Source organism: Ambystoma mexicanum, chromosome 2q, assembly GCF_040938575.1.
Source record: "Ambystoma mexicanum isolate Mex_15411 chromosome 2q, UKY_AmexF1_1, whole genome shotgun sequence".
In the NCBI taxonomy this organism is placed as follows: Eukaryota; Metazoa; Chordata; class Amphibia; order Caudata; family Ambystomatidae; genus Ambystoma; species Ambystoma mexicanum.
The window spans coordinates 171,466,283-171,483,285 of NC_090924.1; the positions used below are offsets into that span (position 1 = coordinate 171,466,283).

Sequence of the window (17,003 nt, forward strand, 5' to 3'; positions counted from 1 at the left end):
TCACCCTTTGCCACAGCCTTCCATCATGTAGAAGGCCTCACACCTGTCTCCCTTCAGTCTTCCCCAGTGGCAGGTCAAACTTCTGCCCCACCCAAGACTATGAGGGCTGTGCGGAGGAAGATGTCTTTGCTCCCTGAGATGCCTGTGCCTGCCTTGCCACTTCTGCAATGGCATGCACAGGGCAAAACTCCTCCTCTGCCACATTCTCACCACCTTCCTCTACCAGCTCTCCTTAAGGTAGGTCCACTGCCTGCTGAGGCACCACCACAGGCTGCTCCTCCACAAGAACATCCACCTCCTCTACACCTGTGCCTTGCTTGGTGAAGACTCTTGTGCCTCTATGTGTCAGAGAAACAAATCACACACATCAATTGCTGTCAGAAATGAAAGAGAAATAACATAACACAACACATGGGAGCCTCCAGTGGAGCCCCTGCCTCTGTGCTTAAGAGGGTCTTACTCAATGGGCCTGCTTCCTCTTCCATTCCCCCTTCTCCTGCAGACATCCCATACGCCTCAGCAATTCTTCCAACCAAGAAGCCCTGTGATGCTGTGCAGCCTATACCAGTGAACCAGTGCCAACGAACAGTACAAGGTTTCCATATTTCTTATGAATCATGGAGGGATACTCCTACTCCTGAAAGGGGAAATGCAGATCTACCTTCTCTCCTCCCAGCTCATTCACCCCCACTGCAATGATTGTTCCATTCTCCTTGTAAGAGAACTAGATACTTTTTTAACTAGGGCACCACACCCAAAGAACAAGATACAACGAAAAACAACATTGCAGTACTCTACATATATATCATCAACTAAGAAACTCTAAACGGTGAACATCATATTTTGTTTTTTCTTGTTTTTTGGGGGGAAAGGAATGGAGACAGGACATGTTTTTTTTTAATTTAAAAGCTTTATCAGTGGAAGCAAAAGGGAAAAGGGACAATAGGAAAGGCCAGAGATTTTGGGTATGGTTTTTAATGGTGCAAATTCACAAAACACTGAACGCACAATAAGCAGATAACGATGTACAAAATGATCCACAACAACTCTTCAAAGAACACCAAATTAAAGAAAAAATAAACACCAAAGTCCAAAAAATGCTCCTAGAACACCTCGAAAACACTCCAAACACCCACCAAGTGTGAGCCTGCTCTATATACCACCTTCCCTCACAGCCTACCAAACCTCACAAAGACGCAGGAAGTTATCCAATACCTTTATAGAGCCTCACACTTCCGTTGAGAGATTTGAGGGCTTTGAATGGCTCAATGAACTTGACAAATCAGCTCAAGGGGACTTCGATTAGCTGAAGGAACTTGATAGGTAAACCCAAGATTCATTCTGAGATCCAAGGTTTCAGATTGCAGCACAAATCAACACAAGAGACCTGGAAAAACACTGTGAGTTTGACCTGGGATTCGACCATACCAAAAGTATGTCATATACACTCACAAGATCGAACAGATTGTACCAAAAGAAATAACGGGGCCTGCAAATTGCATTATATGAAGTTTGTCAAGGCTTAAGGTCTATTTTACCCATAAAGAATGTGTTGATGTTGTTTAAATGGTTATGTGGATTGAGGCATGGTGGGATCTGATAGAAGGTTGTTGTAGTGTATTGTGGCATTGAAGCACGCTTTACCCTTGTGGGATGGTTCTGTTATGACTGATCTGTGGTAGTTGCCTCTGGTTGCTGTGATGAGAGATATGCATGGATCTCAGAGGGTCTTTAAAGTGATGAGATCTACATGTTGTTGTTTTTTTCCAGATGTTCTCATGTTGGTGGATGGAACATTTGCTGTCTATGAGTTCCTGCGTACACCAAGGTTCATAAATCTTGAGATTGTTAAGCTAAGGTTTCATGGGTGCCTGGGTGTTGACAGCATATGTTAGAGTGTGGTTGAAAGCAGGGTGTTGATATCAGTCAATAGGATGATGGTGTGAGCCAGGATGACTTTGGCCACGTTGGTTGGATGGACTGTGGTGAGGCTTGACAAGAATGACAGTATGGTCTGTCACGGGTCAGGGTGAAACACATTCTATAGTGAGTGGTACATAGTGAATATAAGGTTAAGGTTGTTAACAGTGGTTGATGGTGGCAGGGCTCAGTGATGCGTTGTTTAATTTACAGCACATCTAGGTGGCTAACAAGTGATTCTATGGTCTTCTTGATGGCTTTTGAACTTGGTAGGTTGGAGCCACAATGGTAGGCCTTGCTGGTATGGTTGGCTGAGGCTCTAGAGTTGAAGTTAATAATTTCTCCAAGAACTGAAGTATCACTTTTGGATAGTAAACACTTCAGGTGACCATTTGAACATGTTAGCTAGGGAAGCTGAGCATGAGGAGTTCCATAGTGTTGAGAGCGGGGGATTCCAGGAGGATTCAATTCAAAGGGGCCTTGTTATGCTGCCTCGGTTTTACTACTCTGGTAGTTGTGATTTATGCTGTAACGCTTGGAGACTAGGATGTCCAGGATATGTGTGAGGTTCAGGTGAGCCATATTTCTATGATGCCCAGGTTGCAGTAGGTGATGAGGTCACAGATGCCTGTGGTGTAGTGTTTGGGGGTGTTTGGGTGGTTGGGATGAATGGGGTGTGAATGTGGTTGGGTCCATTGGTGGATAATGCGGTTGAGATGAATGTTTTGTGTGTGTGAGTATGTATGTATGTGTGTGTGTCAGGGGTAGAATGGTGAGGGATGAATGTGGGAATAAAGCACGTGGTGAAAGCTTACCTGAGTTTGAGGGAGCTGGATTCTAGCCCTACACCTTTCCCAGTCCTTAGGGAACGAAACATGAGTCACATGTGTCTTCTTCTACGTTAGCTATGGGTGCCCTGGTGGAGGTACTAAACAGGGCGGAGGTCCCTCATGCCTAATGACAATTGATCCAGGGTGAAGCCACTAAGGGAGGTTGCTGCTGAAGGTGACATGGGTTCTGATTACCTAACCACTGGTAGGTCATGTGACAGGCTGAAACTAGCTCTGACCGAGTAGGGCAAGTGTCACGTCCATGAAGACATTCTTCAAAGTGGTAGAGAAGGTGGGCTGTGCTTCCAGAGATGGAGGTCTATGAGCTAATAGAAGACTGGTTGTGGAACCTTAAGGGAGGCAGTAATGGAAAGGGGAGGATGCTAGGCAGAGATAAAAGATATACCATTCTGTGTACCACCTGGGATATAGTTAATATTCCACTGACCACCTTGTATCTACCATCACCATTGATCCTTTTCTGGCAATTTTCTTTGGACTGTGCCTGATTTACTTTTTCAATATTTAATCTGCTTGTGTTGTTGCTGCAAAGCACCTTTGTCTATGTTCATACTGTTAGTCTCTTGATCATTTCCACAGCCTATGAAACACCTGATTAAACTAAATATATAGCAACACGATGATGTCAGTGTTAGAGAACGCAAGTCCACATGGAAAAGTCAGGACATTTTGACTCACATACAAACAGGCTACTGCACACTACACTAATACATAGAGACGGATGCTACCCAAAACCATGACAGCTCAAAAAGCCCATAGTCTTTCTCTTTGTTTGCATAGTTATAGAGTTTTCTGACACAATAATACTATCAGGGAATACGCTGAGGTGGTCTTCTTCTGCATTTTTGTTTCTTAAGAGTAATGTATAATCTGATGAATTCAAGTGTAAACATTTACCTTCTGTCTTCCACGTTATGCATCGTTACTCCCTTACTGCACAATTCTTTTGAGTGGATACATTTTGGTGGTATGTATTTATCCATGCCTCATTAAAAATCAAATTTGCAAAAGTCATCAAGATAAACATTAGGTTACCATGTCCATTATTGTCTGTATGTGAGAATTCCACTGTGATCGTTTTCCCACTAGAAATAATATACAGGAAGGAAAATTCCCTAAGAATAGTAAAGAAAAATGTTCATCCCGTATTCATTCTTACGCTCAACAAACATATGTACTTATCAGCATAAGGGTCATTGCATCTCAGTCAAACTCTTTAGATTTCTTCCCATATTTATAACATCTGAAGGCTGTAAAATAAAAATGAAAACAATTCTCTAGAAGGGCTTAAGGTTTCCATTGCCTGGAATAATATATTTAAATACTGTATGATCAGCTACCAGTTTTCATTGAAATATATTCCAATTGATCTATAAATGACATATATAAATGTGTGGTTGTGATTCATGCTGTCTCCATGAATTTGTCTGATTTTCCCGCTTGACACAGTCCCTAATTAGTAGGAATTTCAAGAAATGTCTGTGTGTGATACTACAGTGTTTTCATAGCTGCTGAGCCGTTCTCATGTTCTGAATTGTATGAATCCCCACAATAAGTGCGGGCCTATCTTTTCCCATATATTTGTGGATCCATCTTGAAATACACCCAGGAGACACTGACCTCAGTGTAAAGGGAGTATGTTTAGTAATTTCATAGATCTGAACATAGATGTTAATGCCTTGCTATAATGCAATCAACATTTGTAGCATCATATCTATTTTTTGTTTAGAAGTGTAACTTACAGTGACTCAACACAAATCTAAATCTATTCTTGGTAAGCCTGAGAACTTCCATCATCTAAAATGATCGAGGTTTGCCAATAGCTTTCCGACCTAAGTAAAACAAGTAAACGCTTGCAAGATAAGAAGAAGAAGCAAGGCTCTACAATGCATAGTGCTGACCTTTTCCCATTGTCCTAAATGGAAACAAAGATGGCCACCAATCCTTTCCAAACCTTCCTTCCAGGGATATCCGGGGAGCAGTGATGCAGTGAAGCCACTTAGGTTTGGGAGGTGTTAGCTGATTATACAAATCAATACCAAAAACAACTTGCAAAGGCCAGAATCCTTTCCCAATACTGGCAGGAAAGGGCTGGTACAACTTGTAAAGTCAGGGATGATAAATAGGATACATTCACGGGCAGTGTGGGGAAAGTGTGAGAAGATATTTACATTTGGCTCAGTGATTGCAAATTCTGGACTGAGGAGGAAGATGTTCTACAATGGCTGGGGTAACTTTGCCTTTCCTGCTCTAGACCATGCTACTTAAAGGCTGCGGCGTCTAGCCTCATGGGTATTACCAACTACAGTCCTGAGACCAACCTCATATGATGAACTGTGAAATAAGATTTACTGGTGTTATATAACCTTATTCTATTGCCAGCATCTAATCTATTTCTTAACCCCTTAAATGCCAGGCTATTATGCAAGTCTACGCAAAAAAGGAAGAGCATACTCGAACTTGGCACTTCATTTAAAAAAAAAAAAAATGAAAGCTACACACCAAGTCTGCCTCATTCATGTGTGTGTCACAAAGTGTGACACAATTGTTGATCATGTGAATCAACAGGATAATTAGGATCCATAGATTAATCGACCTTTAAAGGATGCATCGGATCATGAAGGCCTCTCATTGCTAAATAGAAGACAAGGAAATGCTATTTAATATGGAGTAGCATATTTCCATTGTGTACGCACATAGTCAGATGCAATGCCACATGTTTCAGCGTGTGCGTGCACATAGAAATTAAGTACCACAGTCAATTATCTACGTTTGCTGCTCAAAGAGTTTTTAAAGGGGTGATCTGCACATATTTTGAGGTCACTTCAGGGGCGGTTTGAGCAGCACTAGAAACTGGGTGACACGGTAGGTATGTAACGTTTCTCTTTGCTTCATCAATCTGCCTCTTTCTCCGCTCTAACTCCCTGCTGCAGGTTCAACTCTGTCCTCTCTCTTGCGGCCTTGGGTGAGTCACAGCACACGATTTGATTTGCTCTCCGTGCGTTCGCGCCGTGTCGGGAGTAGTGACTACTGCATAGAAGCCTCAAACTGGCTGTGTTAAATCCCTCCATGGAGCATAGAGCGGTCGTGCGGGATGCCGTGCAGAGTGCTACAGTGGTAGAATAGCAGAGGAGGATATTTGAGTCGCTACGTTGACAGGAACGGTAAACTTGTTTCGTTTTCAACTGGAATTGAATGATGTATGCCCAAAGAAGCAAAGGGCTTTGGTCCATGCCGGTAAGGTCAGAAGACCCTAGTCTGGTACCTCTGCATCCTATCCTTGACATTATGGTTACAGGAATATTTGTTGGCGAGTGTGCAGACGTGCTAAACGGACCCTGCTGTTATTGCAAACATGACAGACTACTTTAATTTACGTTGAAGGTTGGCAGTTCTAGCACATTCTGATGGGAACATTTTGAAAATATTATGGTTGTCAACATTATGGTAACATCTGAAAGGTTAACATTTTTGTTTTGGGAGTGCAGGACTCTGGTGCTTCTGGAAGCAAGTCATTAATTGGCACAAAGTTCTACAGGCTTGCCCTCAGCCTATGTGCTTCTGAGTGGTTTCCTTGTGTGGGTGCCGTTTTTCCTCAATCGACAAGAGGTAACGTGCACAGCACTAGGAGGGTCTATCTGGCTCTTGTATGGTTGTGGGAAAGCAAACAAGGTTTCTTGCAATTGTCTTCTTTGCTGCTAATGCGGCAGGTTTGGGGGCCTTATGCCAAGTTCATTGGTAAAAGCAACGGGTTGTGCTTGGCAGGGCAGAGAGCGTGGAGTAAAAGCAGGAGTGTACACTGGTGGCCAGGGGTGTTGCTAGGTCTGGAAAAGACCTGGGGCTGCGCTAATGTTGGAACTGTCTGAACAGGGGGCGAGCTAACCTTTTGGTTGTAGCTCCTGAGATTCTGTCCGGGGCTACAACCAAAAGACCAGATGCTATAGCCCCCTTACCTCTCCCTAGCAACGCCTCGACTGGTGGCGTAAGCGGTGCTCTCGATTGTTGGAGATCAGTAATATAGTATGCTTTTGTCTCACGACGAGAACATTATAACACAGCTTCGGTCGATGCGTACCTGCCCATAATAGGTAACTACTGTCACTTCTCTAGATTATTGTCCTGTGCCATGTGAGGTCATTTTAGCAGCTTAGGTTTTAGCGTGCAAAGACAGCGGTCGAATATTACATTCCTATGTGGTGTGGGGTAATTTTAGCAGTTTAGGTTTGAGTGGGAGAGAGCGGTTGCACAGGAGATGAATGCTTTGCCTTTGTCGCTGGCGATCCAGGTTCCTATCCCGCAGATAGCACGCGACTGGGCATGGGCGTTCAGAGTTTTCTTAAAAGGATATGTGATGATCGAGTCAACAAAGTGGTGCTTGCCACTAGAGGTACTTGGCGTGTTTTTATAAGCAGGGGTTTCACCTTTGGTGGTTCACATTACTCTGCATAAGGTGGCTTATTGTACTGCTTTGAAGGCATTGGTATTTACTGGTGGTGAATTTGTGGATAATGACAATTATTGGGTTTTGGCCGATTGTATTGCTGCTTGGCTCCCTTTTCAGCTGGCGGTGGTAAGCATAGCTATTAAATTATGTAGAAAATCATTGGTCTCTGGACTTACAAAATGGCAACTTCATTAGTATCTCATTAACACAAGGTGTATCGGTGGGTTTCTGAGCAGCTTTGTTAGCGTTGGGACATTGTTCATAGATCGGAAAGTCTCGAAGGCTAGTGCTCTTGTGGGGCTGGCTTTCATATACATGTGCAGGGCACGAGGGGTCAGGATTTTTGGCCAATTTGTGCAGGGCAAATAACTATGTGAATCATGAACTTAGTCATAGAAGGAACAAAGACACAAATGTTGCAGTGCGGCTGCTGGTTTGCCGTATGATTGCTCTATATGTTGGGGGCCTCTGCCGGTGCACGCATGTTTTCAGGCCGCAATCATCCCTATGATGGGGGCTGTCTTTTCTGTGAAGGTTTACCTTGCTCCACAAGTGGTAGTGATCTCTATGGACCTCCCATTGTTATGTTCTTGAGGTACTCAGAATTGCCTGATGCATGCTGGGCAGGCAAGGTTGTGTTGTATTTACAATTGGTAAAGACAACAAGTTATTTTGCATTTTGTGTTCCTGGGAAGCGGGAGAAAGGCTGAGCATGGATGGGCACTGTGGTTTTTCCTTTTTTCATCCTACTGGGTTGGTTGGTTTACTCCACCGTTGATCTCTGGTGCTCAAATGGCATAGTGAGTTGGCCATGGAAAATTACCAGGGTCTCAGGCAGCAGGTGAGGGGTCATTAGGCATTGTGAGGAAGTGATTAGATTAGTTGTGCTAGCAAGATGGTATTATGTGCAGCATTGACGGTGAAACAGTGTTAGCAGGGTACAAAAATGTAATTGCCAATAGCCTTTGGCAAAGGATATTTGGCTCTGTGCAAATTGTGTAAGATAGCCATATTTTGCATTTAGCCTAAGTGTCTAGTTTAGCCTCATCTTGCATGTTGGCCCCACTCTGTTAGTTAGCCATATTGTGCATTTAGCCTAATTGTGTAAGATAGCCATATTTTGCATTTAGCCTAATTGTGTTGGGTAGTCTCATCTTTCATTTTGGCCCAACTGTGTTAGTGAACCACTTTCTGCATCTGGCCTAATGGCATATGGTAACGTGCTCATGATAAGAATCGTCACTTTGGGCCGGTATTGCACGCATAAGGGCTTGGAGGGTGGACAATGCTTCACACTTAAATTGCACCTCAGGAAAATTGCTGTGATCAATAGGGAGGAGGACACTCAGGCACCTTGCATCCCTCCATCGTGGCCTGCACTGTATGCAACTCTAAAGCACATGAGGGTGGGCCATGCCGCCGCACGTAACCATGAAAGGGGACCGTGCTCTGACTAGAAGGAACAAGGAATGGCAAGTTATCACTCTAAGATCCTCTCAGAGGGTATTATGTATTCATTTAGCACTTAGATCGTCTGTGAAACGTAGCACGGCTCCTTGTACATAGATGGAGCCCAGGATGTAGACATTGTTGTTTGTACAGCTAACTCATTTCTCCTCACGAACACCGCACCATCGCCACTTACCAGAAGGCACAGGCTCATTCCACATACCCTGCACTTACATATAACACAACCACTATTGCACAACACATCTGCCATACGATTGAAGCTAACTTTAACGACAGAAATTTGAACTGTAGCTTTACACATAACTCTTATCTCCTTAAACACAATCCTCCCCCTTTAGACTATAGTATACCTCCGCTGCACCCATACACATGACATTCAGACATGGGCGACTAGCAGGGTCTTGGCCACTCTCACATAAATTAAATGGCTGAAATGCATACACGCATAACAGCACCTCCTAATTTTCCCAAATTTTGGACTCCGGTCCCGCGGAGGGCCTTCAACCAACAGCACGTTGGGGCCATAATTCTGGGGAAAGGCACTATACAAATGACAAAATGAATGAATCACGTTTCCTGTGCCTTCATTTCTAGAACGGCTAAAGCAGTTGGTTAGATATCTTGATCTGTTTTTTTTATTGTTCACGCAGACATGCATTGCGACTTCTTACATGCTTATTATCAAGTGATCTCATTTCACCTGTGTCTTGTATTTCATGTAGTCACTTGCATTGTTGGTGAACCCAGGACTATGAAATGGGCAAGTGGTAGATTTTAGGTTGGTTCATCTTACAATGTTCTTCAGGGAACGTATGGTGGCTGTTAACGGTTTAGTAGACAGTGCTTGCATAGTTTGCATAGTTTGTTCAGCTCATCTCTCTGGTTTCTGCACAAAGAATGCTAGGGGAATTGCAGTGGCTTGGATGGACATTTATGGTAGGCCAAGGGATTTTAGGTTCAATCTAATGCACACCAAATAGGAATCCTTCTTATTAATGATCCGAAATGGGGTTGCTTGGCTGGATTTCCCTCTTGAATCTTAGTGAATACCTGTTATTCCTGGATTATTTTTGGGCACCAGTACCTCACTGTTACACAGGCCTCCATCAGTTGAAATGAAGAGCTATGGTCAATAAATGCTTTACTTTTTTTTACATTATGTTAAGCCATGCCTGCTCTCATTTGTCAATCTGGGCGTGGTTGAGTTCAAGAAAGTGTCACAAAGCAAAGAATACTTCAAAATGTATCTGCATTATTGAGGAGATGAAAAGAAACAACAGAGGAGGCCCATAACATATGTTTTGCAAATCAGCATATTAGCATGAAATGCAATGATTGGGCTTCGAGAACTGAATGGTTAATCCATTAAAAGTGTTATGTGATTTGAACACTGCCCTGTGGTCTTTGGACATGAAATAATGTGTACGTTTGATATCAATATAGTAGTTGTCAATAATGTGTTTTGGGGGTAGTTAATAACGCAAGGTGTTACATATTTCCTGCCTTGTATCCCTGTTGTTTTAGGATGCTACACACTACCGTTGCTCTTACTGTGCTTCTTAACAATATTTATTGCTGGTATCTCGGAAGGATGAAAGGGAATACCAGTATACTGCGATTGAACACAAGACCTGCAGGTCACTGAAGGCTCTCCGAGGCCCACACACTGACTCGCCGAGCAATATGAACACGATGCAAATTGAGGGCTACTAAGCGCAAGTGCTGCATGAGAATGCAATAGCAAGTACAAATGTTTTACAGAATCGTTTACCTTTTTTCTTGGTTTTCGAACTCCAAAATATCTCGGCCTTCCCGCTGTGAAGCCATATTTAGTAAATCCCTGAAAAACAAAGGAAAAAGTATTAAAAATCTATCCACATTTCATTATATCGCGTGTACTTTTGGGATGGAAAAAATATAATCTCTCAAGAGATTTTGGAAAAATAAAGGAATATGTCAACATTTATTTAGGTCAGCACCAGGGTAGACGAACCATCAGTACTCCTGTTTGCTAGAGTTATCAATACACTGAAGAAAAACACTCATTCACTGTGCAGCTGCAGCCGCCATTTTGTTTATCTCACTCAGTAGCGAAATAGTACAATAGTGACTGGATGGAATGTGGATTGCATTTAACATTTTCTCAATCAATTTCTTGTCTCTTGTAAATTAATCACCTATGAGAAAGGGGAGTGTCAGAAATACAACCAAAATGGGATCTTAACTGCTTTGCATAACATCAAAGAGCATTTTGGGAACACAATAATTGATCGCAGATGTTTATATTTGACAAATATGTGTGCGTTAATGGTTCAAGCAGGAAACCTTTGAACACAATGCGCATTGGGCGTGATGTTCGTTTCATTTGTCTCATAACAGTAAAATGTCTGCAGGCCACAGGCCATATCTTCTAGAGCTCATTTTGCTCCTAGGCGGTGTGTGACATACACGTAGACATACACGTAGGCGGCTCCCCACCACCAAATGTTGGTCATATGCACACCAGAGTTTAAATATGCAGGTCAAAAGTCGACGTACACGTGTCTATGCCGCCTTTTGACATGAACATTTGCACTGCACTGGGCAAACGAGTAAACCCTGCTAACCAATTGTTGGTCATTTGCATACCAGACTTTAAATATGCAGGTCAAAAGTCGACGTACACGTGTCTATGCCGCCTTTTGACATGAACATTTGCACTGCACTGGGCAAATGAGTAAACCCTGCTTACCAAATGTTGGTCATTTGCACACCAGAGTTTAAATATGCAGGTCAAAAGTCGACGTACACGTGTCTATGCCGCCTTTTGACATGAACATTTGCACTGCACTGGGCAAATGAGTAAACCCTGCTTACCATGCTCGCATTGGCATCCACCGTTTTCAATTATAATTAAATGCTGCCTTCCATGCACGCATGGTAGGAAGCGCTTGATTGTACATGCTGCCTGCCATACATGGCTGGCTGCATGTACAATGGATCCCTATTGATTCCGACTGCTTTATGCTATCACATAAAGGTCGGAGGCCCCATAGGGATCCCTAGCATTTGCGCTGGCAGGAAAATACATGCCGGTACAAATGCTGGGTCATTTTTATGGCAGCAAAGGAGTAAGGTGGTGGAAATACAAGTTGTGTTGCGCCCCTCCTCTTCGCCATACGAATGGACAAAAACGGGGTGTGGGGTGAATGAACGCTGTAAAAGGTGAATGAAAGCTGTAAAAGGCTTACGTAAGGCTTTTACACCTTTCATTCACGTTACGTCACGGACTCTGTTGGATAGCTTCAGGTAACAGGGACAGCTGCTGCTTTTCTTTAGTAGAGGACGCAGACTAATTTTCCATAATATTTTCCTTTCGCACTTTATAAATCGATCGTGCTCCAGACGCTCATAGGCAAAATCATATCAGTTGCTTATTAGTGGGATACCGAGGGAGCCCTGGCGTGGGAGCGGTTTAACGAGACGGCTGGGTCTCGGCCATGACCCACTTATAGTCCTGGATGATCCAGATACATATTTTATGCTGAATGTTTGCACACATACGCAAATGTCTCTATGCTTTTGATTTAATGCATTTGTGTTTATACTTGCTAACGTTAAAAGAGCTATCTAGTGAATGATGGATCAATACGTTTCGAAAACCAACCAGGCATCAACACTCAAATGGACATTGTTATGTAGTATTGATGATGCAGAAATTGACAAAGGCAATAGTACACGATTAATTTTCACTAGATGGCCCCTTTACCTAATCTGTGACCAATTGAAATATTTAATTCACAAGCTTATGATAGTCTGCTGCTTTGAACTTGCTGCACGATTTTTAAAAATGTGAAAATATTTTTCTTTGGACTCACCTGCAGAAGCCCCATATTTGATTTGCATGGTGCTTAACCTCCTCCTGGGCCATATCTAAGAGGTGCTTGCTTGCTCCCAGTCCAGAGTACGTAGCCTGGAATGCTCCGACAAGGGTCTTCAGCAGCTTTCCCAATGGATGGACTGAAGATTTGAAGGCCTGAAATTGTGAACAAGAGCACATGTTAAGGCAATGGAAAAGTTGGATTTTATATCAAAGTCATCAGTCCTCAGTGTACCCCGTTGCTGATGTCAACTTTGTTGCCTGGCTGTACAGGCAAGCCCTGATGGAGTGTCTCGCTTCCTTGGACACCGGGACCATACACTATGAGTTGACTGTCTCTCTCATCAACCATACAGGCTGGTAAAACTTTAAAAACGCAAAAGCTTCACAAAAGATCTGTTCTAGTAAAGTATATTACTCCTGGGAAAGAGCTGAATGATGTTAAGGCGAACTCCAAGATTAGAAGTAATGAGTGGGACTAAATTAGCATGCATTGGGCCCAAAGTGGGCTTTGCAATTGTAAAGTGCTTTCCAAACTCACGTGTATTGCTCAGTCTGCACATGGCCATGCTACACCATATTACCCCTCTTAACAAGCAAGAGGAATTTGACTTTTAAGTTCGTTTGAATGTGTTTAGATGTTCAGATTGTGTTTGGGTGAGTGAGCAGCATGGCATTTGAAGCATTGCCAGAAGGCAAGTGGCATGAATAGTGCTCATGATGTATGCACTTACATGGCTGTTTTGTGCCCAAGACCAACAAGGTACTCACTGTGAGATGTTACTGGAGATAAAGCATTGCCTGTCACCCCTGCTCTTTCCACAATCATCCATCATTTGCACCAACCATCTTTACCTTATACCAAGCATCTATAACACAATCAGTTCATCCGTTTATGACAAGTATTGTGCTATACAGGGCTCCATATTTAACATTCAACTTCTAAAAGCTATCATAGGTGAAAATTGGGCACTTCAATATGGCTTACTTGGAGGGTTCAACTAAAATGTTTTTCATACATTTTTTATTTTTTTATTTTATATAGCACACAGGACAAGGCCAAAGGCATAATGGCGCTAACATAACAAAGAAATATAACAACACAAAACATTAAAAAATCAGATTATGAATGAAAATCACAGTACAAGACTAACAAAACACAAACCAAATGCAGACATAAATTCACACAAAAAACACCTAAAAAGAAAATCCTATACAAGATCAACTATCAATCTTAGGTTGGTCGAACCTTGATGCAGATCTTCACAGATGCTTAGAAAATAGGGGAGATTACTACATCCCCACGCAACCGGTTTTATGTTCTATCATTGTCAGTCAATTTCACGACTGCCTTTTAAACGAGTACAAAATTACAAAAAAGGTCATTGATTTTTTTTGTGGTGGGTTCCGCCCCCAAATCCCCCTTCCCCACCTATGTTTTAACTATTTCCGACCCCCAACCTCTTATCTACCATTTCCCACCCCCCCCCAAAAAAAATTAGATAACCTTTTTCGTAATTTTGTACTCGTTTAAAAGTCAGTTGTAAAAATGACTGATGCTGAAACAATGTAATAGCACTCAACCAGTATACAATACCTTGATTCCTGGGAACACCAGCCCCTCAGTTCAAGCCGCCAGAGAAACTTAAAGTCAGAAGATCTAATGACCCCAGGCCCAGTTTTCTGACAGAGCCAGGCCCTCACCTTGTTTCTAAGCACTTCTTTAAGCTCGTTCACCATTGGCTTCTCACATTCACAATTATAAAGTTTCGTTCATCCATGGTAAAATCTCTCAAGGATTTATCCTCAATCCAAGGCACGTATGTTTTACTTATAGGAAGATCCTTATAGCCATAGGATTTTCTGTTAGGACTATCCTTACAGCATTTACTATCCACGGCTGTCCTAGAAAAGGTAGATTTAGTAATTTGGTCGACAGGTTTAATTTCAAGCATTTGAGCAGAATGTTCCCCCCACTAAAACAGAATCATTCACTCCAAAATCTGTCTGATAATACTGATCTGCCATATTAGGCTTCAGAATAGTCTGAACAGAATTATCCACCTTAGTTGGTAAAAATTGAGAGGCAGATTTCTCCAAAGGATCAACCCATACACACAATTCTGCAAAGTTTCTACACTGCATAATCTCTCGAATGATATTGTCTTTCACATAATTCCAATCCTCCAGCCCTAAATGCACAGCCAATTCTCCCTCCCTGCAGGAAAGATCTGTCGAGGATAATATTAAACTTTAAGCGATAAAATTACCTTTACTTTTTCTTGGGAGGACAACTGAATCCACCAGAGAAGGCCGACAAGTTGCCCCTATCTCTGATTTGATTTTCCACAAAGCATTGCCCAATCCAACAGTCTCTTCTCCCACAGTAATGCAATGCTCTTCTATCTCACTCAAGGCCATCATATTATGTCCCAAAAAGGCCACATCACCATCAGATTTTTTATTATCCATAGAAAGGCTTTCTCTCCTCTCCCGAACACGCTGCTTCCTACGCTCACTACTGGCTAATACATCAGCAACTCGGGACTTTTTGGCCAGAGGTGTCAATGACATATCATCCAGCACAACAAGACATCTGTCATCTATCCCAGTATTAAGATTATCATACACAAGCCCCTTCTTCAACCCATGACCAGAAATTCCAGATGCTGTCTGGCAGGGGGTTAAAGGGACAGACTGCCCAAAAGTTACATTGAGACCCTTTGCTCTTGTGACTGGCATACTTCAAATCAAAATAAAACTCACTACGCACAAAAAAATAAAAACATACACCCAAAAAGTTCAGGCGGGAAACAGCCTAAACACCATGTCCTTCTCAAAGGCAATAGTCACAATAATACAAAGCATATTCAGTGTGACATGCCACCTGCCTGAAATATTTTACAAACCCCCGTATTGGCAGAGCCCCACTACTAAACCTGCTAGGGTTGCTGCGTTTCCAGACAACACTCCAGAGAGGGGCAGATCGGCAACTCTCAGCTACCCTAGATGTCCCCTGACGACCTGGACACACACTGGGCACCAAACCCACACCGTGGGCCAGGAGAAGAAAGAAAAAAAGCAGCCCCACAAGTCGCCAGCACACACAAGGGAGCAGAAACGCCAGGTAAGCACTCATTCTGACGGATAACTGCCAAATAATAATAATTTAGCATTTATATAGCACTATGAACCTCAGGCATCTGAGCGCTGCTTATTATTACCCACAGTGTGTGGTACTCATTTATCGACCTCGGAAGGATGAAAGGCTGAGTTTGGCCCTGCTGGGATTCAAACCTGCATCAGCAGGTTCTGCACAGATGTCAAAGCGAGCGCTCTACTCGCTGTGCTATCAGACCGGCATAAATGTACTGGAGTGGGTGAAATTAAGCTTAGTATTGACATTAATCAAATAATTTCTGTTTTTCAAAGAAATTGACTTTGTTGAAATTATTTAAAATGTTTAATTGGAGGGATCTGACAGAGGAAAAATCAGTGTTGTGTCAGGGAGGAGTCATGAATGGAACAAGCATTGGCAATGCCAACAATTTGGACTTATGTGTAGGCATAGGAAATGCTGCTGCACTTGCCAGGCACTGCCATAGTGGTATTAACTGGCTATTGATGGTAACACGTCCGGAATTGTACGATCGGACGAAAAAAAGGTCCGACCGTACAAAAAGTCAGAAAAATGCTACCACCAAAGGTTCGAACACCAAAAGGTAAGTATAAAAAAAATTACTCCAGGGGCTGTGGGGGTGTCCCCTGCAACACCCCGCTCACTATACTGTGTGGTATAGTGAGCGGGGTGTTGCGGGGGACAACCCCACAGCACACCTGAAAAAAACCCCAAAAAAACAGGGGCTGCGGTGTTGTCCCCTGCAACACCCCGCTCACTATACTGTGTGGTATAGTGAGCAGGGGTTGCGGAGGAAACCCCTGCAGCTCCCAAAAAAAAATAAAAGAAAAGGTTCTTGCGGCGCCGGTTCCCGATCACGGAAGTGAAAGGGAACTGGCACTGCAGGGACACAGTGTGTAAGAAAGGTAAGTAAGGTTTGTTTATATTGAGGGTGTGGGTGGGGGGGTTTTGAGGGTGTGGATGGGGGACTGTTGTGGGTATGTTGTGGGTGTGGGTGGAGGTGTAGGTAAGCAGGGGTTTTGAATGCGTGTTCGCATGGGAAATGTGCAAACCTTTTGTGGTTCGCACATTTCTCATGCAAACTTTTCCATCGCTGACTTTTCCGCGACGGAAAAATCACGCAGATCCAACAGGTCCAACATGGTGCGAGTACCAGGGCATCTAATAGCAGTGCCGGCCAAATGCCTACTACATATACACAAGCCAAAACTGTTGGTTTTGCCAATGCTTGTTTTTAACAAGACTTCAGTGAAGGACACGCATAGTGCTTATAAATCGAGTGGCTGAAGGCAGACCTGGTTAAGAGATTTGATTACACCA

At 43.0% G+C, this 17,003-nt stretch overlaps 1 protein-coding gene across 3 annotated transcripts in view; it reads right to left on the bottom strand.

Annotated features, from left to right (window-relative positions):
* Positions 1 to 17,003, bottom strand: part of ALS2CL (ALS2 C-terminal like) — a 757,501-nt gene that overhangs the window by 177,202 nt on the left and 563,296 nt on the right. For all 3 annotated transcript variants that reach the window (XM_069647086.1, XM_069647089.1, XM_069647088.1), the window contains 2 exons: positions 12,543 to 12,700; positions 10,457 to 10,525 (listed from right to left, as the gene is read on the bottom strand). In XM_069647086.1, coding sequence (XP_069503187.1) covers positions 10,457 to 10,525; positions 12,543 to 12,700 — 227 coding nt within the window. The remainder of the gene's footprint in view (positions 1 to 10,456; positions 10,526 to 12,542; positions 12,701 to 17,003) is intronic.